General features: G+C 40.0%; 1 protein-coding gene across 2 annotated transcripts in view; it reads left to right on the top strand.

Annotated features, from left to right (window-relative positions):
* Window positions 1–21,794, top strand: part of LOC140195034 (protein FAM149A-like) — an 89,121-nt gene that overhangs the window by 38,003 nt on the left and 29,324 nt on the right. The window contains exons 1-5 of one of the 2 annotated variants that reach the window (XM_072252621.1): window positions 3,220–3,723; window positions 10,818–10,925; window positions 17,315–17,450; window positions 18,233–18,375; window positions 20,324–20,449. In XM_072252621.1, coding sequence (XP_072108722.1) covers window positions 3,587–3,723; window positions 10,818–10,925; window positions 17,315–17,450; window positions 18,233–18,375; window positions 20,324–20,449 — 650 coding nt within the window. In that variant the 5' untranslated portion in view covers window positions 3,220–3,586. Of the gene's footprint in view, window positions 1–3,219; window positions 3,724–10,817; window positions 10,926–17,314; window positions 17,451–18,232; window positions 18,376–20,323; window positions 20,450–21,794 lie in introns of those variants that run through there. The other variant, XM_072252620.1, reaches the window with a different exon arrangement.

Here is a 21,794-nt window from a genome sequence, read left to right on the forward strand (position 1 = left end):
ATTAGGTTCAATATGGAACTGATAACGCTCAGACAGCTTCTTTAATTCAATGACATATGCTGAAATTGACTCCGCTCCTTTTGATTTTGCTTATTAAATCTAATGCAATCAACAATGCCTTTTTTTTTCCTAAATGTTTCTCCGTTACTTTTACAATATCATCAAAGCTCATTTCCGCTGGTTTGGTTGGAGCAGTTAAGCTTCAAAGCAAAATGTAATCACCAAAATAGGTACTTGATTCTCATTGGGTATTTAATTTGCTTCAAAATATTGTTTAATTAGCTCAGTATACATATTCCAGTTATCTTTTGTGTGAGCAAACTCATCAATCTTTCCAATGTAGCCAGCCATTTCTGCTTTTATTCATGATTATTATCACTCACTCTTTATGAACCTGCAAATTCTTCTTTTTTTTCCCCTTATTTTAACTCAACAGTCTATGCATATGCTGTGCTGTTCTTTTAGTTTGCAAGTCTCGCTCTGCTTTAACAGGTCAGTAGACACCTCATGTTCTTTTTAAAAATTCCTCATCACCAATGTTATGTCTTGTAACTTCAAAACATTAAACTACTTCAAAAGAAAACATGGGAGTTCGGGAATGTGGGTCTAACTTTGCGTTTACTTTAAGCGAGATGTGCACGTATCACGTCATAGCATGATGACTTCCCGACACTGCCTTCTATCTGCCACCCCTTTGTTCATTCTCCTAATCTGTCTAAGTCCTTTTGCAGCTTCTCTGCTTCCTGAACACTACCTGCCCCTCCACCTACGTTACTATTGTCTGCAAACTTGGCCACAAAGCCATCTAAATCGTTGACCTACGATGTAAAAAAAGAAGCGGCCTCAAAACAGAATCCTTCAGGACACCAGTAGTCATTGGCGTCAATCCCAATGGAATCCCTTTATTCCCACTCTTTGTCTCCTGCCACCCATGCTGCCCATGCTGGTATTATTGCTGTAATTCCATGGGCTCTTGTCTTGTTTAACAGCCTCAAGTGTGGCACCTTGTCAAAGGCCTTCTGAAAATCCAAATACTCAACATCTACCAATTCTTCTTTGTCTATCCTGCTTGTTATTTCCTCAGAGAATTCTAACAGATGTGTCAGGCAAGACTTTCCCTTGAGGATACCATGCTGACTTTAACCTAATCTATCATGTGTCTCCAAGTAGCCCGAAACCACAATCTTAACAGTCAACTCCAACAACTTCCCAACCACTGAGGTCAGGCTAAGTGGTCTATAATTTCTCCGCTCAATGATAACAGTCCTGCTAGATATGATTCCTGCTATTTAATTTTCCTCCATTCCACACTGACTTTTATTTTTCTAGGGTTCCTCTGTGTCACACTTGATTGATGGCTACTTTGATTTCAGAAGTGTTAAACTATGGGTTACCTCAAGAGGTCCTCTCTTATGTGCTCTTTTGAACCAAAACTAATGAGCTTTGGATCTGAGTTTGAAAATCTAGTTCAATGGTACCATGACAACAACCTCTCAATGTCAGAAAAACCAAGGAACTGATTACTGCCTGCAGGAGGAAGAAGCTGTTGATCTGTGTGAGCCAGTCCTCATTAAGGGACTGGAAATGGGGAGGGTCAGGAACTTCAAGATTCTTGGTGTTACCATATCGGAGGATAAGACATGACAGGCCTCTTCTTTCTTGTAAGTTTGCATAGATTCAGCATGTCATCTGAAACTTTGACAAGTTTCTATTGATGCAAAGGGGAGAGTATCCTGACAGGTTGCATTATGGCCTGGAATGGAAACACCAATGCTCAGGAATGGGAAAGTCTAGAAAACATGGTGGATTCAGCCCAGTCCATCACAGAAAGTCCTCCCCAATTGCTGAACACATTTACTAGGAACACTGCCACAAGAAAGCAGCATCCACCATCAAGAAGCTCCAGGCCATACTCTGTTCTCACTACTACCTTTGGGCAGGAGGTACAGGAACCTTGGGATCCACACCACCAGGTTCAGAAACAGTTATTGCCCTACAACTATCAGGTTCCTGAACCAATGTGGATAACTTCACTTGTATCAATGTTAAACTGTTTCCACAGCATGTAGACTCATTTCCAAGGGCTCTACAACTCAGTATTATTTAATTACTTTATAAAATTATTTACGTGATTTCTCTTCATTTGCACATTGCTGGTGCAGTAACAGCTTCACATGAGTCTGTTTCTGAAGGATGGGTGTTAATAGCTGGGATGTTATTGCTGACCCATTTCTTCATGTATGGATAAATGGAATTAGCTGAACACTGGGACCTTTGAGGATGGGGAGGCCAGAAGTCTTAAACACATCTACTGAGCACTTTTTGATAGCTGCAACAATCTCAGTCTTATGTTTTGCAATGTGCCATGACCATTGAAGATGGGGACATTCATGGAAATTACTTATGCTGTTTAATTTCTTGCACCATTCACCCCTGGAAGAAATAGGTGTTGCAGGCATTTTGTCTGATCCATTGGTTGTGGAAATTCTTGCCTCTTTCTATGCCATGCTGTTTTTGCTCTTTAACAAATGTGTAGTCTTGTGCCATGTTTTCGCCAGTTTGGTCTCAGAGATTTCTGTTGCGCATTGTGTTCGTCTGCATGAATGAAACTGACTAATATTCCCCTCTGGTTATGGAGAGGAGGGGGAGCCCAGGCTGGCAGCAGCTTGTGTTATTTTTGTGAAGCTTGATGTGGCACTCCCACTGCTTTTTGCATCACAGATAATTTTGAAGATACCTGTTTAGTATTTTTTTTTAAGCGAGACTTTCTTCAGGATGGGTAAATTTATATACTTATCATCACTCTGTGGTTAAGTTGTTCACAGCAGCGAATGCAAATCTTTACCATCCACGTAATGTAGAAGAATATTGTCCTCAGTGTCGTGGCCCTCACATTGCAGCCAATCGTAAAATAAGCTGGTAGAAAACAAGTAGTTTGAATTAATCTTTTAAGGGACAGTGCTTATTTTCCTAATATAAGTTGCATTTTCCTAATATAAGTTGCCAGCAGCTTGCTGCAGTGCTGCTGGTGCTTTGTGACTCTGTGCTAACAGTTTCATGGATGAGCAACTCAGCAGCTGCTGGTGTGGTTTGCTATTTGCCTGAGGCTGGTGGGAGGGGAGAGTCTCAGGAAGAGAATAAATATCTCCATACTATATTGATGTAGCTGTGAGTCATAGAGAGGCTGTTACTGCAGAACATTCTGCTTCATGCAGCATCAATAGAATAAAATTCTAGCCATCAGGTGTATGTACACACACACAAGTCTTTGAAGATCTTATTTATATTTTCATCTCTGGGATCGATGTCCATGTGCTCAGGAATTCAGCTAATTCATGGTGTGGAGAGCGGGTGGTGAGTCCGAAGATCTGATGCTGATGGTTGAAGCATTTGATGTTTGCAAATGTGAATCGATTGGAAAGCTTCATCTACACTTTGCTGTCTGCGTGTAAACCTGGAGATTGCCAGGCTGAGAAATGCTGCTTCTGATTGCAATATTTGCCTCTGTATTAGCTCTTTGTGCTGCGTGAACTGAGCTGAGAAACACTAATACCTGCGTTCTTTGATCTGAGGAATCAATGATTTAATGCTTGGACTAATGCCTGGTGCCAGTGCTGTTTTTCTTCCGAGTGTTACATGCCATTCCAGTAACAACCAACAACTGTATAACTGCAACTATAATGAAAGTAAGCAGAAGAGAAACCTGGGTCTCGTAGTAATAGGGTAAGTGCAAAATATGTTCAGTGAGTAATAAATTTTACTGGATCTTTGGAAAAGCTTTATACATCTTACACAACAGGTATGCAAAATATTAATAGCTGAAGAGTCATTAACTGTTGATGTGCCATTTTAATGCTGTGTATTTGTTGCTCAAGTCAAATTGGGGAAGTATGTTCTTGAAGTGATTTGTTCTCTAATGTTTACAATGGACAAGATGAATTATCTGTTATCTCCTGCCTAAAGCATGACTTTTGAAGATTTACTGAACAGGAATGTTCCATGTAAAAGATCTGCAAATTTCTCCTTTACTGTCTCTGGTAAAGTTCTCTCATTATTTCATAACTAATACACTTAAGTGTTACTTTTTTAAAAAAAAAGTCTTTCACAATGTTGACTAGTTTTAAAAAACATATAGGAAAAAAGGCACACAAGTGCATTAAAATTTGACAAAGAACACACTACCTCAAATGTAAAGCTCAGACTAGAAATTTCTTCACACAGGAAAGTGTGTGCCAAAATACTACTGTGCCATGTCAGTTTATCTGGGACTTTTGAGGGAATAAATTTCAAAAGAGCACAATTCATTGGTCTTTAGCACTGCCATGCACAATGGCTGATTATAATTTCTTGGGAAATGCAGCTTGCTTGTGGAGTGATCCATTCTAGTAGAAGTTGTGGCTCATCAGGGAGACATAGTGAAATGTTTTTTGAGTCACCTACTACTTAGGAATATTGAGTTGAACACAAATAGACACTTGGTATAATAGGCATTTGATTGGTGTAAAAGTTGGAATTGGAGCTGACAACTGATTGAAGGGATTGGTGTTGGGAGTTGACTTATCCCAACAATAGTAGAAGCTGTTGCCTGCGTAATATTGATTGCATCTGATTCACTAGTGTATCAGAGAAGAATCTACTGTTGTCTTTTATTGGCAGATGCTGTAAACGTGGATTAAGCAAGGGCTGTCTTTTAAAGGAAGTCACAGACAGGCTTTCATTCCATTAGGCATGCTCTGCTGCTAATAACGTAATTAAATGTACATTGCATGCAGACTGACCTAACTACTTTATGCCCAATGAACTCAATGCATGGAAGCACCCTTTGCATAAAAAGCACAATTCAGTATTCCACCACATGTACAAGGAAAAGGTTATTCTACACTACTTTGTGTTTAAGTTCAATCTTTATCATAATAAGATAAAAATAATTTACCATATGATTGAATCTATGTAGGTTGAACCCAAACTCGTATATTAAACTATTTTGAAGAACTGCATATCAATAACTGTTAACAATTAATTGTAAACAAGAGAAAATCTGCAGATGCTAGAAATCCAAGCAACACACACAAAACACTGGAGGAACTCAGCAGGCCAGGCAGCACCTCCAGAAAAGAGTGAACAATTGACTTTTTGGGCCAAGACCCTTCATCAAAGCTCATGAAGGGTCTCGGCCCGAAAAGTCAGCTATTTACTCTTTTCCATAGTTGCTGCCTGGCCTGCTAAGTTCCACCATTTTGTGTGTTTCTAACAATTAATTGTGTTTCCATTGTCAGTAGTTGTATGATGAATATAGAGATGAATTAATCAATATTTCATTGTAAAGCCATCATTTATCGAGTCATTCTGCAGAGAAACCTTCAGCACATCAGGTCTTTGTCAATTGATTTGCTTATGTACACAATCCCATCTGCCCACATTATTACCTTATCCTTCTATAATCTTGCCTATCCAAGTGCTTTGCAGTTATAGATTGGTTGACCCTCTGGCCAAATTGTCATTATGTAGAAACTAAAGTATTCTTTATGTTAAGAGTAATAAATAACACCAATTTTTAAACCAAAGTAACAAATTGAAAATATTCTTTTAAATGATGTGTTTTGAAACCATTTACACTTACTGACTTTGACCAGTTAACATTAATCATTAACTTAATGACCTTGCTGTGGCATTGGTGTACAGTAATTCAATGAACTGTGAATTGGCCATAGCTCACAGTTGTAAAACATCTATTAATATAGGTATATCATTTAAGGTTCAAGCAGAGAATGTGGCTTTTTCCAGCACAGCAGGGAGAATCAGTCTTAAACTTTCTTGCCGATGAATAGGATATTTTGGGCAGTTTCAGGGCAAGTTTGTTGCCTGAGAAGTCACCGGATGTCAAGCTTTTTTTTAAAAAAAGAATCTGAGTCATAAGTGAAAGAATGGCTTTGTCATCGACCTCAGCAAGAGTTGCCTATGAAGATCTAGCAATCCCTCTTTCAATAACTTCAAATTTTTTCATACCTATTGCTGTCAAGAACACCAGGAAGCAAAAAAAGCCTAATTTTTAATGGTTGGAACACATGGGCTTGATTAGCATGGAGAGTGAAACAGTAAACCATTTATGATAAAGAAAATAAATGATTTCCCTTATTTTGAAATATGCATCTGCATTATGGTATGCTTGAATCAAATCAGTTTTCCCTCTGGGCCAGGTAGTTCATTAAATTATTATGCTTGTATAAACCTCAATTATTTTAGTGGGGAATGTTTGTAGTTTAAGTTCAGAATAGTTTTAATTCTTTAACAATTTCTCCTGATTATAGTGGAAAAGAGTACCGTGTGTCAGAGTGTTGTATCAATGAAGTAGCCACCTATGGAATTCCTGCTCATCTTTGTTCAAAGTTGAAAGTAAATTTATTAAAGTATGAATATACTGCCTTAAAATTCATTTTCTTAGCAGGCATTTACAGAAAATAAAAAAAATAGCATTTATGAAAAACTAGAAACTAAATAAGAGCAGAAGAAATAATAATGGTGGTAGGCTATTTGGTCTTTGGAGCCTACTATTCCATTTATCAAGATCATGGCTGACTTTTTGCACAGCTGAGCTCTTTATTCATAAGCTGCTAACTGGTTAAACTATAAAATAAAAACTATGATAGAGTTCCCAAAAATATTTTTTCTCATGCTTGAAATCTTCATATCAGAAGGCGTGCATTTAAAGTGGGAGGGGGTAATTTCAAAGAAGATGTGAGGGATAAGTTTTTTTTAACATGGTGAGTGATGGGAATGCATTGCCTGGGTGGTGGTAGAGACAGAAACATTATGGAATCTTAAGAAACGTTTAGATAGGCACATGATAGTGAGGAGAAAGGAAGGATATACATTGTGTAGGCAGAAGAGATTAGTTAACCATTTAGTTGTTTCGGCAGAACATTGTGGGCTGGAGGGCCTGTTCCTGTGCTGTACTAAGATTGACAAACAACCAATGTGCAAACTAAGGCAAATCATGGAAATAAAAAATATCTAAATAGTCCTGTGAACATGACTTGCAGAGACCTTGGAAATTAGATTAGTCAGTTCAGCACTGAGGCAAGTGAAGTTATCCATACTGGTTCAGGAGCCTGATGGTGTAAGGTAGTAATTTTGGCTTGTAATGGGCATTATTACAACCATAAAGTCAGGATTAATGTTTCATTTAAATTCCTTATCTTTTAAGTTTATTTGAGCTCTTCCTTCATCAGATTTTTGCAATCCCCTGAACCTCTTTCAGTATACCATCCACCCCAGTCACCTCATTACTGCCCTTGATTAGGATGGTGACAGCTGTTTGTATTCATGATGTCGGACACTCAGCTGTAAAAAGGCATTGAGGTAGAGAGAGAGGATGATACTGATGAATGGTATAGCCATCTCAAATGACCAAACAGCTTACAACTGCTATTATTTCTTCTGTTTTTATGAGGATAAGAGCAGAATCCCCAGATGAGCTTTCCATTGGTTATTCTCTTGGCTCAGTCGTGTTAACTACACACAAACTTGATAAAGTCATAAAATGCTGGAAAACCTCAGTGGGTTAGGCAGCATCTTCTGACTTGTGAGGTTACAATCCTTTCAGTAAAGTGGTGATGTACATTGAAGTACAAAAGAAAAACATGATACTGCCATTTGATCCTGGTTATTGTATGAAGTAAATATTCTTTGAAAATCATGGAAGGATTTTCTTCAAAAAGTGGTAAGACTTGCTTGATTACAGTAACTTTTCATTGGTTTTCCAGTTTTCACAAAGCGATGCTGAACTGAGAATGTTCTCATGCACCTCTTGATAGGATCTGGTTCTCTTTCTTTTCACTCTGCATTATACAACAAATGTGTGTATCTAAAATAGCAACCAGACATCACTGGGTTATTTTTGAGGAATATCTATGTGATGATGTCTGCACTTTAAAGTAGACAATTATAAAAAGCATTTGATAATGTGCAGTCTTGTAGAAGGCAAGTCTTCATCTAAGCTTTGGAATAATAGTTCCTTGAAGGGATTTAGGCAAGTGCCATCTTGCGATAAAAATGCCTATGTTTAGGACTAAGCTTCTGTTTCCTCTGCTTTCTTGTGGCTCATATCAATTTACAACACAGAAAAAGACCATTCAACTCATCGTTCAGACAATCCCATCCGTCCCAATAACCACTTACTTCCCTGTAGTCCCACAATGTATTTTCATTCATGTGCCCACTAATTTCTGCTTTTGTTTCTTTTGTCACTTACTTATATAAAAGAGTAACGTATAGTGGCTTGGTTAACCTACTGGAAATGCAAGGAAATAGGTGCACCCAGAGGAAATTGCACAGTAACAGGCGGAATGTTCAAACTGCACACAGTACCTATGGTCAGGAGTGGATTTGGGACCCAGTAAGGCAACAGCACTAAGTACTGTGCTACCCTGTCACTCTGTTGTTCTGGTGGTACTCTGTGACAAGTGTTTTTTATATTTTGTATATCGTGAGACTGTTTCCACCCACTGACATGCATTTGTATTGAGGTAGACTCTTAACTTGTTTATTTTAATTGCAATTCCTATTTTGCTATTTTTGTCAAGTTTTGTAAAGCTATTGTGCATTCTGTCCTAGTTGTTACTTAGAAGATCATGAGCTGCGTTGTTTAATCATGGATTCCCCCTTCTTCAATTGCACAATTCTTCAAAGAAGTGTTGACAGGTGCACTCTGCTTTTGCCAGATCTATTCTTAGAACAGTCTCTCAGAGCTGAACATCAGTATTGCTCTGATGTAAGCTTTCATAGTAATTAGAATCAGTTCACCTGAAAGATGAACAAAACATGAACTAAATATGGTCTTTTCTTTGTTTTGGAGTGCTTTTTTTTCCCATCAGTTTAAAGTTGGTTTGGTTGATACTTTTGGAACATTTGTAAGTAGAAAATTGAGTGCACCAAATCTTTTTGGGAATGCTTTTGATATAGGATAAATTTCTCATAATTGAACAGTGATGTCTGAGGTTCTTTCTCTACCAGCACTCCCATTCCACCAGTGCTGGGCCTCGAGTCTCCTCCATGGGAGTTTCCATGGTGCAAGTAGCCAGTCATTGAAGAAGAAAGAAAGAATAGGGACACAAGACTTAATAGAGAAATTTTGTACCCATTTCTGGATCCTTATACCCATCAAAATTTTTCCTTTTCATTTTTTAATAGGATTTTTGTTTTCTCTTGCATTTTCATTCCGTCATCTTCCCCCCCCAAAAAATGTCAACAATTGTGCAAGTCAAAAGATTATGTATAGTGCAAATTTCTGCCTCATTACTTTGAAAAACATCAGTACTTCATTTTCAAAACAACCCACATTTATTGATCTTGTTTCTCCTCAATCTGGTATTTAAACAGCCAATATTTTAAATGTATTCTTTGTCCTCATCAAAGTCTGTGTTCTCCAAGAACCATAAATATTGGCTCACATAAGCGTTGACCCTTTGCGGTTGGAAGCAAGTTCACTCTCACCAGTTTTCACCTTGGGACTTTTTTCAGGCTGCGACTGCTGATATCTGCTACATTTCATAGTTTGCTGCATTTCTCATCTAGCAGGTCAAGAGAGCTGCTTCTCAAGAAGATGCTTCAAATACTTTACTGTTGGCTTGCAAGAATGGACACCTGCATTCTCCCTGTTTGCAGACTGCACTAAAATGCAGGCATTCACAGACTACACTCATGCCTTTAGAGACCTCCCCAGGAAATTACTGGTACCTTGCTGTACCAATAATTCCATGCTTACGATCTTGCTATAATAGTAGTCCCTTCCTTGAACAAAAATAGCTCTCTGATGACTTGTCCAAGTTCTTCTGATCCTAGTGATGCACTCTCTGATCTCTTTCCCATCATTACACCAGCTATTTATTAGTTAGTGATGCTCCCTATGGCTGGAAGAGTACTGTCTCTGTTGTGGGTTGTCCCTGTTAATAGCTACAGGTACCTAGAAAAATCACAAATACAACTCTCCTTTCTAAGAATTGTAAGCACTTGTAACTCATCAGTGGGGAATACTATTCTGAAATTAAAATTATAATTGTAGCATTGAACTGTAGTGTAAACCTAATAAATAAAATTCTTGATTGTCACTTAACTTTCTCTGTTGATTTTAGTGTTACCTTCAACACAATTTTGGCACTACGTAAATCGCATGGCACAAATTTTAGGCTGAGGTCTCTACATGTATAATAAAAGTTAAATATCAATGAAAACATTCTGTGAGAATCTAAGCACTATTGGATAGAACATTGTATTGGGAAGGGTGGGATTAATATAGATAGTGTATAGTACATTGAAAGTCAGCATGAACATGATGGGCTGAAGGGCCTGTTTCTGTGCTAAATCACACTGATGCACAGTAACAACTTGTAGTAATTATTAAATAGAATATACAAGAATAAACTAAGCTGAGGGGCATGACAGTAGGGACTTTAGTTCAAAGCTTCTACTATTATTCCCTATTGCTCAGTTTATTCTTGTATATCTTATCATTCTGTTAAATATGTTCTGCAACTTATTTAGGGACATGCCAGTTGCAGAAGCGCACTTCAGTTGCTGAAGACAGTGCAGTACATTGAGCAGAAGTGAAAAGTACCAAGTTAGTCATACCGTCTTACTGCTATATGGGTGTGCATGCAGATTTCACAAGCAGATGCCTTCATGGTCTACTTTGATCCTGGATGAATTTTATTGAACTCCCACTAAACTCTGCTGAAAGATTTCAGGACTAATAAATATTGTGTAACTATTTTGCTAAGAAGTAAACAATATTTAATTATAAACTTCTGTATTACCAACAGGAAGGGATTACTAAAAGGAACCACCGATTATCTTCCTGAGAAAGCAATTGATTCTCTTCCAACTAATTTTACAAAACATGTCCAAGGAGCAATTCATAGTTACAACAGGTAAAATGTTTTCATGCATTATTCAAGTGATAATTAGAAAGAAACTGTGCAGTAATGAATGATTAATGTACACAGGATTAGTTTAGTCATGAAGTGAAGCCAGGTGTGATTGTTGAATATTGGTGACTTGTACTGACTGTGCACCTGCTAGATATCACTATGTCCTCTTTGAAGGTGTAAATATAAAGGCTGTAGGTTCATTTATTGGAAACAAATCTTCACCCTCTTTTCAAACTCTGGAACACGACACTTTTTTCCATTTTGTTTATTTAGTTGTCATTAAATTTTCTATTAATCTTGAGATAAACATTTTGGCTTTACAGGGATATTTATGATTATTTTGTCATTGAGTCTTGGAGGAATTGACCATGGAAACAGGCCCTTTGAGCCACCCATATTTTACACTAATTCAAAGGTTTCAAAGGTACATTTCATGTCAGAGAATATACATGTATATCTTGAAATGCTTTTTCATCACAACCATCCACAAAAACAGAGGAGTGCCCCCAAAGAATGAATGACAGTTAACGGTTAGAACCCCAAAGTACACCCCCCCAGCTCCCCTCCCTCCCGTGCGTAAGTGGCAGCAAGCAACAATCTCCCCTCCCCCCACTGGCAAGAAAAAGCATCCGCACCCGTCACCGAGCACTCGGGCGTGAGCAAAGCAACAGCAAAGACACAGACTTGCAGTTGCCCCAAAGACTGCTTGCTCACCTGGTATTTGACATACCACAGGTTTTCTCTCTCTCCCTAATAAGGGAGAAAGAAGTGTTTCTGTTTCACAGTGAGAGGGGAAACATAACAAACGACTCGCTGGTTTACAGTGTTAGGAGTACATTATGTCGCTTTTTCTGAGCTCTGTGCCCAAAGATCTCGGGCCTCTGGGCACACAGCCTCAGATCTTCCTTCTCCCATGACACACTGATCTCCTGCCCGGACACACCGATCTCCGATCTCCTCTCCCACCCCCCGTCTCCAGAGCCACGAAATCTCAGTTCTCTGAAGGCAAGCTAATCTCTTAGGCCGTGCCCTTGGCATGCCGAATAATGGCCAGTCGTGAATCCCTGAGAGCGGGTCCCATTCCCGCAAAGAACCATAGTCAGCACGTAACTCCAGCTCAGGGTCTTCAAAAGAACCCTGAAAGGGAAAAATAGAGTTATTAAAGATGGAAATAGAGCTGTTTCCACAGATGCAAGCGAAGAGTTGCCGCTAGGCGCCATTGTCTCCTCCTATTCTACTCCAACATATTATATTCTACCTGTTTCTATCAAATTCCCTTCAAATTCTGTCACTAATCTACATATTTTTGCATCTACTACCATCACTTCTGACATCGTTATATAGAATAAGAATTAGATTGATTATCTCTGAAATATGATATGAAAATTGTGGTTCTGCAGCAGCAGTACAATGCAAAGGCATTAAAATCTATAAATTACTAAAGTAGATGGTGAAAACTTAAGGAATAATAAGGTAATATTATGGGTTCATGGACCATTCAGAAATCAGATGATGGAGGTACAAGTTGTTGCAAAGTTGTTGAGTCTGGATCTTCAGACTCCTGTATCTCCTCTCTGACGGTAGTATTGAGAAGCAGGCACATTGTGGATGGTGACAGCCCTTAATTCTGGATGCCACCTTTTTGAGGCATCACAGCTTGAAGATCACAATGGCAGGGACTGTTGTACCCATGGTGGAGCCCATGGTGAATCTATAACACTCTGCAGCTTCTGGTGTTCTTGCAGATTGCACAATCTGTACCAGGCTGTGGTGCAACCAGTCAGGATGCCCTCCATCGTACATCTAAAGAAATGTGTAAAAGTTTTCGGTGTCACACGAAATCTCCTCAGACTCCTCATTATATAGAGCAGTTAGCTTGCCGCTTTTGTGATTGCATCGATGTGTTGGGACCAGAAGGTTTCCTTTGAGACGTTAATGCCCAGAGACTTGAAGCTGCTCAGCCTTTCCACTGCTGACTCCTCAGCGCGGAGTGGTGTGTGTTCTCACAACTGCTCCTTCCTGAAGCTCGCATTCAATTCCTTGGTTTTGCTGATGCTGAGTGCGAGCTTGTTGTTGATTATGGTACTTGGGTATGCTTCGTGCCACAGTAGTGTAGAGAGAGTGGAGCAGTGGTCTAAGCGTGCATCCTCAAGGTGTGTTGGTGTTGATTGTCAGTGAGGAGGAGTTGTAATTACCGATTGGCACTGACTGTGGCTTTCTGATACAAAGTCAAGGATTCAGTTGCAGAGAGAGGCACAGAGGCCCACGTTTTATACTGTTAGAACTGAGGGGATGGTGGTATTGAACACTGAGCTGTAATTGATTAAGCAGTATCCTGATGCATGTCTTAGAAACAAAACATAGAAAACCTACAGCACAATACAGACCTTTCAGCCCACAATGCTGTGCTGAACATGTACTTACTTAGAAATTAGCTAGGGTTACCCTTGCCCTTTATTTTTCTAAGCTCCACGTACCTATCCAGGAGTCTCTTAAACGACCCTATTGTATCTGCCTCCACTGCCGTCGCCGGCAGCTCATTCCACGCACTCACCACTCCTTGTGAAAAAAAAAACAACAACAACAACTACTTACCCCTGACCTCTCCTCTGAACCTACTTCCAAGCACCTTAGAACTGTGCCCTGTCGTGTTAGCCATTTCAGCTCTGGGAAAAAGCCTCTGACTATCCACACAATCAATGCCTCTTATCATCTTATACACCTTTATCAGGTCAACCTCTGCTGCTCCAAGGAGAAAAGGCCGAGTTCACTCGATCTCTTCTCATAAGGCATGCTCCCCAATCTGGGCAACATCCTTGTAAATCTCCTCTGCACCCTTTCGATAGTTTCCAGATCCTTCCTGAAGTGAGTTGACCAGAAATGAGCACAGTACTCCAAGTGGGGTCTGACCAGGGTCCTATATAGCTGTAACATTACCTCTCGGCTCTTGAACTCAATCACACGGTTGATGAAGGCCAATGCACTGTATGCCTTCTTAGCCACAGAGCCAACCTGCGCAGCAGCTTTGAGTGTTCTACGGACTCGGATCCCAAGGTCCCTCTGATCCTCCACACTGCCAAGAGTCTTACCATTAATACTATATTCTACCATCATATTTGACCTACCAAAAAGAACCTTCTCACACTTATCTGGGTTGAGCTCTATCTGCCACTTCTCAGCCCAGTTTTGCATCCTATCGATGTCCCGCTGACAGCCCTCCACACTATCCACCACACCCCCAGTCTTGTGGTTGTCTTGGTGCTCCAAAGCAGAGTGGTAAACCAATGAGATTATATCCTCTCTGGACCTGTTGTGGCAGTAGGTGATCTGTCATAGCCACAGATCCTTGTTCAGGCAGGAGTTAATTCCAGCCATAACCTCTTGAAGCACTTCATTACCGTGGATGTGAGTGCTACTAGATAGTGATCATTGAGGCAGCTCACCCTGCTCTTGTGCACTGGTATGACTGATGCCCTTTTTGAAGAAAGTGGGAACCTCTGACCACAGCAATGAGAAGTTGATTGTGTCCTTGAACATTCCAACTGGCTTCTCAACACAGGTTTTTTAGAACCCAACCAAGAACACTGTTGGAGCCTGATGCCTTGCGAGGGTTCACCCACTTCAAGGATGTTTGGACATTGGCCTCTGAGACAGAGATCAAAGGGTCACCAGATACCTTAGGGATTCACACACGTGTGTTATTCTCCATTTCAAAGTGTTTTGATTTCATTGAGGAGATGAGATCACTTATGATGTTAGGTTTTGCCTTGCAAGAAGTAATGGCTAGCAAACCCTGCCCCAATCTGATTCTGTGTCTAGCTTCACCTGAATTGCCTTTTCATTCTCACAATGGCTATAATGTACCTGGTCTAATTGTAGGGTTCTGGCTCCCACACTGACCTTGAACACCAGAGATCCAGCCCTCAGCAGACTGTCAGTTTCCTGGTTCATCCAGGGCTTCTGGTTTGGGAAGATTTGGGATTTTCTTGATGGCACACACCCAGCCATACGGTTCTTGATGAAGTCAGGAATGGCTGTGGCATATTCCTTCAGATTCATAAATTAATCCATGAATATGAAGTCCATCAATTTCATTGCTGCCATTAGGGAGGATGGCACTCCTACCATCAGGAAGGAGGTGCTGGAGCCTGCCAATCCACACCCAGTATTTTAGGAACAGTTTCTTCCCCTTTGCCAACAGATTTCTGAACAGTCCATGACTCATGAATACTACTTGCCACAAACAAGGGATAATCTGCTGGAAATCTGAGCAACGCACACACAATGCTGGAGGAACTCAGCAGACCAGCCAGCTTCTAGCGAACGAGTACAGTCGACGTTTCAGGCCGAAACCCTTCAGTGGGACTACTTGCCTATTCCTCTTTTGCATTATTTAATTGTTTTTAATTCTAACTTGTATAATTTGTCTTGCCTGTTGCCACAAAATGACAAATGTCATGACTTATGTCAGTGACAATAAAGCTGACTCCGATTCAAACCAGCCTCTCAACGGTCTCTGCCTTCCTTGACCATACCTTCACTGTCCTCACATTGGTACTGTGGTCCTTGGTCTCTATCTTTATGCCAGGAGTAGAGTATAGCAGGTGATCAGATTTGCCAAAGTATGGGCGTGGGATGGCACAGTAAACATCCCTGATGATGGTGAAACCGAGATCAAGTGTCTTAGCTCCATTGATTCTGTATTGTTAGTTGTTCAGCGACCTCTTCAACTAGCCTGGTTAAGTCTCCCTGTGATGATTGGGAAGGCATCAGGGTGTGCTGTCTGTTGATCACAGGGCTCAGCTCCTCAGTGCCAGCCTAGTGTCTGCCAGGGGTGGAATGTACACCACTACCAGGCTGAAGATTGAGAATTCCCCTGGCAGATAGAACAGATGACACTTGATTACCAGATGCCCCAGGTGTGAGGAGTAAGACTGAGCCAGGTCCACCACCGCTGTGCACCACAAAGAGTTAATCATGACGCAAACGCAGTAATCTCCACCTTTACCTGATGCTGCTGTTTGGTCCATCTGGTGCATAGTGAAGTCCTTGAACTGAGGCGCTGTGTCTTGAGTGCTGGTGTTGATACAAGTCTCTATGAAACAGAGTACACAACTGTCCCTGATGTCCCTCTGGTAATACCTTTTGTTCTGAGGTTTCCTGTTTCATTTTCCAGAGACTGTATGTTAGCCAGGAGGATATTTTGGAGCCCTGTGCTTCATTTTTACCTGGATCCTCCCTGACAGCTAAGTCATAGAAAAGTACAGCACAGAAATAGGTTCTTTGACTTGCACGGGGACTATAGCCCTCCATACCTCTACCATCCAAAATTCTCAAACATTGAAATCGAGCTCGCATGCACACTTGCACTGGCAGCTGATTCCACACTCTCATGGGCCTCTGATTGAAGAAATTTCCCCTCATGTTCCCTTTAAACTTTTCACCTTTCACCCTTAGCCCATGACCTCCAGTTTTATTCCCACCCAACTTCAGTGGAAAAAGCCTTTTCCGAGAAAATGGGGAACTCGTCTGAACTTGCAGCTGCTGCACCCCCTCCCTGAGCAGTGCAGCAAGGTTACCCAAGAGGCATTAGCTGAGGCAGTTTTGAAAATCATTGAACAGATTCCCAAAAGTTGTCCTTGTGAATATTCTACAGGTTTTTGAGGGGTCTGTTATAAATCTGAATAACATGAGATTAATCCCAAAACATTCAAGGGAATAAACTTGCTGTGAACTTTGTACAACTATTTTAAAATGCTGGATGGATTGTAACACTTGACTTTAGAGTAATGGAAATGTCTCAACTGCAGAGCAACATGATCTTCAAACTTTACTCTCATGTTCACTAAGCAATTCTGACTGTAAGAACAACATTAATGAAGTTTATTTCTTGCTTTCAAAGTGTGCAAGCACACTACAGAGAATTGAGAACATAATCTCGGTTGGTATACTGGTGCAGTGCAGGGATAATACTGCACCATCACAGGTAATGTCCTTCTGGAGGATTTAACCTGGAGATGCTTCTAAACCACTCTTGTGATTCAAAAGAACCCAAGGCACTATTTCAAGATCTTGTACTTTCCCCCAACATCTAGTTAGTTTTGGTTGCTCAACCATTGCCAAAACCAAATGATTTGGTCATCATGTTGTTTGTGGGAATTGGCTACCATGATTTGGAAATTATAAACTGACTAAAAAAATTACTTAAGGCACCTCAAAAGAAACTTAAGAATCCTTGAGTTGTAAAATATATAATATAAATTTAAGTCCTTCCTGTCTGTTTCAATCCTAATCTGGTGAAATCACAGATAGAATATATAAATTTGTTTCATTCTAGAATTAAAATGATTGAATGAATTGCATTCCATGTGACTTTAATTTTTTTTTAGTGGTGACTCGATTGTATCAGAATCATCTATTGGGCAGACTACTCCTGCTGACCTTAACAATTCTTGGTCTGGAATCCAGAGCTATACAACAAGCCTGTCAACTGAGTGTAGTTCAGTGTACTCCTGGAGAGATGATGTGAGTATTGTATGGGCATGGGGATTGTAGATAGTGATATCAGACAGAATGTAAATAATGCTGGAGCTATTTACTGGGTGAAGAAGATGAGGGGAGATACAGTATGGACAGAATAAAGTGGTATTATAGTCGGTATAGAGAGTGGCATGGAAACTGGGAGTTTTGGACAGGGTGAAGAAGATCAGCATCTTCTCTTTTATTTGTTGCAGCATCTTCTCTTTTATTTGATTTCATTAATTTTTAGTGAATTAAATTTGGGAGCACAGTATGTCCATGGGCTGTCCTGCGTTTTGGCATTCATGTAACACAAATCAATGAAGACAAATCTCAAACACTAAAGGTCCACAATTACATTTTTCCTCCTCCATTTTCAAACTCTCAAGTTATTAACATACTACATCCTAAAATACTCCTTAAACTTCATTTTCACAATGATCCTGGGACAAGACCAGTATGCAGGGGCTACGTGAAGTCTACAATATAACCTCAGCACTGTCCAAACCATATCCATTATTTAGGAGGTTAAAGTTAGATTCGGGTCTATTCGTATTGCAATTGTGTTTTGGAATGAAGGCTCAGATGCAAATTTTAGTTCTCATATCTGACGTTTTTGCCATATGATATATTGCAGCTGAACCAGGTGAATTTGGATAACACCAGATAATATCAATTAACAGCATCAATTCACAGTTGATAGCATTCTCATTCCATTCAGTTATATAAAGCTTGTGAGTTTATGACAAGCTAATGCTGACTAATAATTCTATGTGTGTGGATATTAGGAATTTGACAAAGCAAATACGCAGACAGTGCATCAACTTTTCTGGGAAATCGATGAGATGTTGTTTGAGGGAAAGGTGAGCTGTCGAACTGAAAGCATTCAAACCGAATGTCGAGAGTGGGTGGAACGTTCGCCCCAGCTCAGGTGAGTACTCAGCAACACAAAACATGGTGATTGTTTCAGCTAGCTGATAAAGACTTTACCAGCTAATGACTGTCAAAGACAAATGTGATGCACTTGTGTATGTGTTCAGCTAGAAACGCCGACCATCACAGAAGCTGCTCTCTGGCCAATTTAATGTGTTTCACAGGATATGAAATGCCGAGAACACTGGGTACAGCAAAGGATAAGGGACGGAGAACATTCAGGCTACAAAGGTGGTATGAAAAGCTAGGTCTTAAATTTGCAGAAGGCTAAATTCAGTGTCATAAGAAGAAACTTGCTAAACATAAACTGGGCCAACACATACGAAATGCTGGAAGAACTCAGCAGGTCAGGCAGCATCAGTGGAAATTAATAAGCAGTTGACACTTGACAAGACCCTCCTTCAGGACTTGAAAGGAGGGGGGAACTGAGAGCATCTACTCGCTGGTAAATCCAAGCTGGAAACATTCAATAGTGAAACAATGAGAATTCAGGGCTAACATATTCCTAGACAGGTGATAGGTTAGGACAGAATGTCTCAGGTACCTTTGAATATCGAGAGCTAAATGCCAAAATAACAAAGAAGCATATGATTAGATTAGATTCAACTTTATTGCCATTGTGCTGAGTACAGATACAAAGCCAATGAAATGTAATTAGCATCTGACCCGAAATGCAAAGAATAGTGTTATTTACAAAGTAACTGCGAATAAAAAGTAAGTGCTACAGCACACAAATGTAAAAGTACTGAGGCAGTACAATATGGGTGCAATACTGCTTAGTGCTGTGATGTGAGGTTCAGCAAGGTCACAGCCTCAGGGAAGAAGTTCTTCCTGTGCCTGCTGGTGCGGGAGCAGAGGCTCCTGTAGCGCCTACCGGATGGGAGGAGAGTAAAAGGTCCATGGTTAGGGTGAGATGCATCCTTGATAATGCTTTTTGCCCTGCCCAGACAGCGTAGTGATAGACGTACAGAACAAGAAACGGGGAGGCCCTTCAGGAGTAATGATGTATAGGCAAAAAGGTGGCACAAAATATCACTGGCTGACTACATTCATAAAAGGAAAGTAGCCAAGAAAAGATCGGGATCCATTAGGAATAAAAATAATAATCTGTGCATGGAGCCAAAGGACATAGGTGAGGTCTTCATACGTCTGCTCTGTATTCACTCAGAAGATGGGCAATGTAATGGATGACTTAAGGAGGTGGGTGGTGAAGTTCTAGCATGTTATGATTAAAAAGGCAGTAGTAGGTATTTCAGCAGGCATGAAGGTGGACAAAACCCAATGACCAAATGAGATGTATCATTGTGTGTAAGGGAGACAACACCGATTTTTACTGACAACAGGTGAGGTGCCAGACTACTAGAGACAACAAATGTAGTACCTGTATTGAGGAAGGACAGTAGGAATAAGCAAATGAGTCAGAGGTAGGGAAATTATTGGAAAAAAATTCTGTAGACAGGATTGCACTTTGAAGGGAAGGTTAATCAAAGATATTCAGAATTGTTTTTGAGAAAGATCCTATCTGACCAAGTTGAATGAATTTTCAAAGCATCCATTGTTGCTTACCAATAACTTTTCTTTCAGGTACCTAATATCTGAGTTTCTCTTCCTTAAGCCTCCTCAACTCCCTTCTGTTTCTTTTAAAACTTTAAGGTTTATCTCCGTAATCAAGCTTCTGGTTCTCAGTCTTGTCATCTGCCTCTGAGCTCATTTTCATATTTTGTTTGTAAATTCTCCAGTGAATTTTTTAAGGATGCCCATGTACACCAAATTCACTATATTAACACATTGCTGTTTATTCATTTACATATTTGACTGTATGAACTTTTAATCATTAAGATTATTATTAAGTAAATGGCCTAACTTTGTTTTATTAAGGAACACTAGTGGAGAGAAATGTAACTAAATGGTTTGGAATCTGCTGTTTCTTCTTGTGCGTAATGCAGGATATTGGGAACCCAGCTCTTGTCGCCAAAAGATGAAGGCTTTCAATATTTCCAGAGCAGAGGAAACAGCTCCATGCCAAGTAGACCTTTGCCTAGTTTCTGTGAAAGCACCAGTGATATGAAAGAGTAAGCTCCCATTTCATTATGTTCACAGGAGGACTATATGATCAAAGAATAAATTTGTACAATTTTCAATAAGACTTTTCAGTTTCACCTGTTAGATTAGCAGCATCTACTAAATTATGTTAAAATTTGTTCTGTTTTTTGAAAACGTGGAAATTACTTTGAAAATTTTAATGGATGATGATTAACGTATTTGCATGACATCCCTTTTACTTTTTTTAACGTAACTGTTAAGCTGCTTACTTAAATTGGTGCTCCTGATTAACAGCATAGAATACATCGATAGATTAAAAGCTAAAATATTCTGCAGATGGTAACAAAATGAAATGAAGTTAGACAATGGTGGAAGGGCAGGTCTGAAGTCATTTCTGGAGAGAAGTGTGGTTAATATTTCATGTTTTGGAGTACTTGCCGGAGCTGGAAGAAATCACAACTGAACAATTAATGTAAATGTGCACAAGGGTGTCTTTTTTGTCACATTGTGTCTTTTTCTGTTAGTTCCTTTTAAAAATGTTGTTCATCTTTGATTCATTACATTTTTGCTCAAAGCTAACATATCTATACTAGATACTGACTGATTAGCTGAGTGTTTGTAACAGTTACTGTTGCTGAGACAGTAACATGATGTTTGTCTACTTAGAATGCCAACGTGATTTTGTAGTCTTTAAAAATTCATTGTGTTTTCATTCTTTTCTTTAAAAATACTCACTAAACTGTCTAAAACTGTTGCGCTGATGGCATTATGTACAATTGTATAAATACAGGACAGGTTTAGAAACTCTGATATATGTAAATGGGCACAACAGCAGGTTACCAATGGTCTCTGCTGCAAACTGGAAGCCTTGGGTGTAACTTTCTAGTTGTTTAGGCTTTGTAACGATGTGTTTCAAAATGTGTTGCCTGGTCCTCTTTTCCAATGTTCTGGTGATTATGTTGGCTCAACTTGTCCTGTAATGTACCTGGTGTCAGCGTTATTGGAGTTATGGATGTTTAGAAGGATGGGCAGAAGGACTTTGCACTGATGATGGAATTGGTGAATCATCTGATGTTGGGGGAAAAACACATTGGAGCCCAACACTATTGGATGAGTGGTTTGTAGAAGGTGCATGAGATACTGGGTCCTTGTATTGATGTTTGTGGGGAAGGGTGGTAAGGGGATTGGGATCATACTTCTGCCATGATGATTGAATGCTTGGCAGGACAAAAGTATATTAGGAAATTCAGACTAGGGGCTTGGGGATGGGGTGGGTCGTTGTTGTGGGTTGGAGGATCAGAGGGTTCTGGCATGCCCTTTATGGTGGAGAGAGAAGGTGCAGGACAAGGGGGTACTAGATGGAGTTTGGAATTT

The sequence above is a fragment of the Mobula birostris genome, chromosome 3, assembly GCF_030028105.1.
Source record: "Mobula birostris isolate sMobBir1 chromosome 3, sMobBir1.hap1, whole genome shotgun sequence".
Taxonomy (NCBI): domain Eukaryota; kingdom Metazoa; phylum Chordata; class Chondrichthyes; order Myliobatiformes; family Myliobatidae; genus Mobula; species Mobula birostris.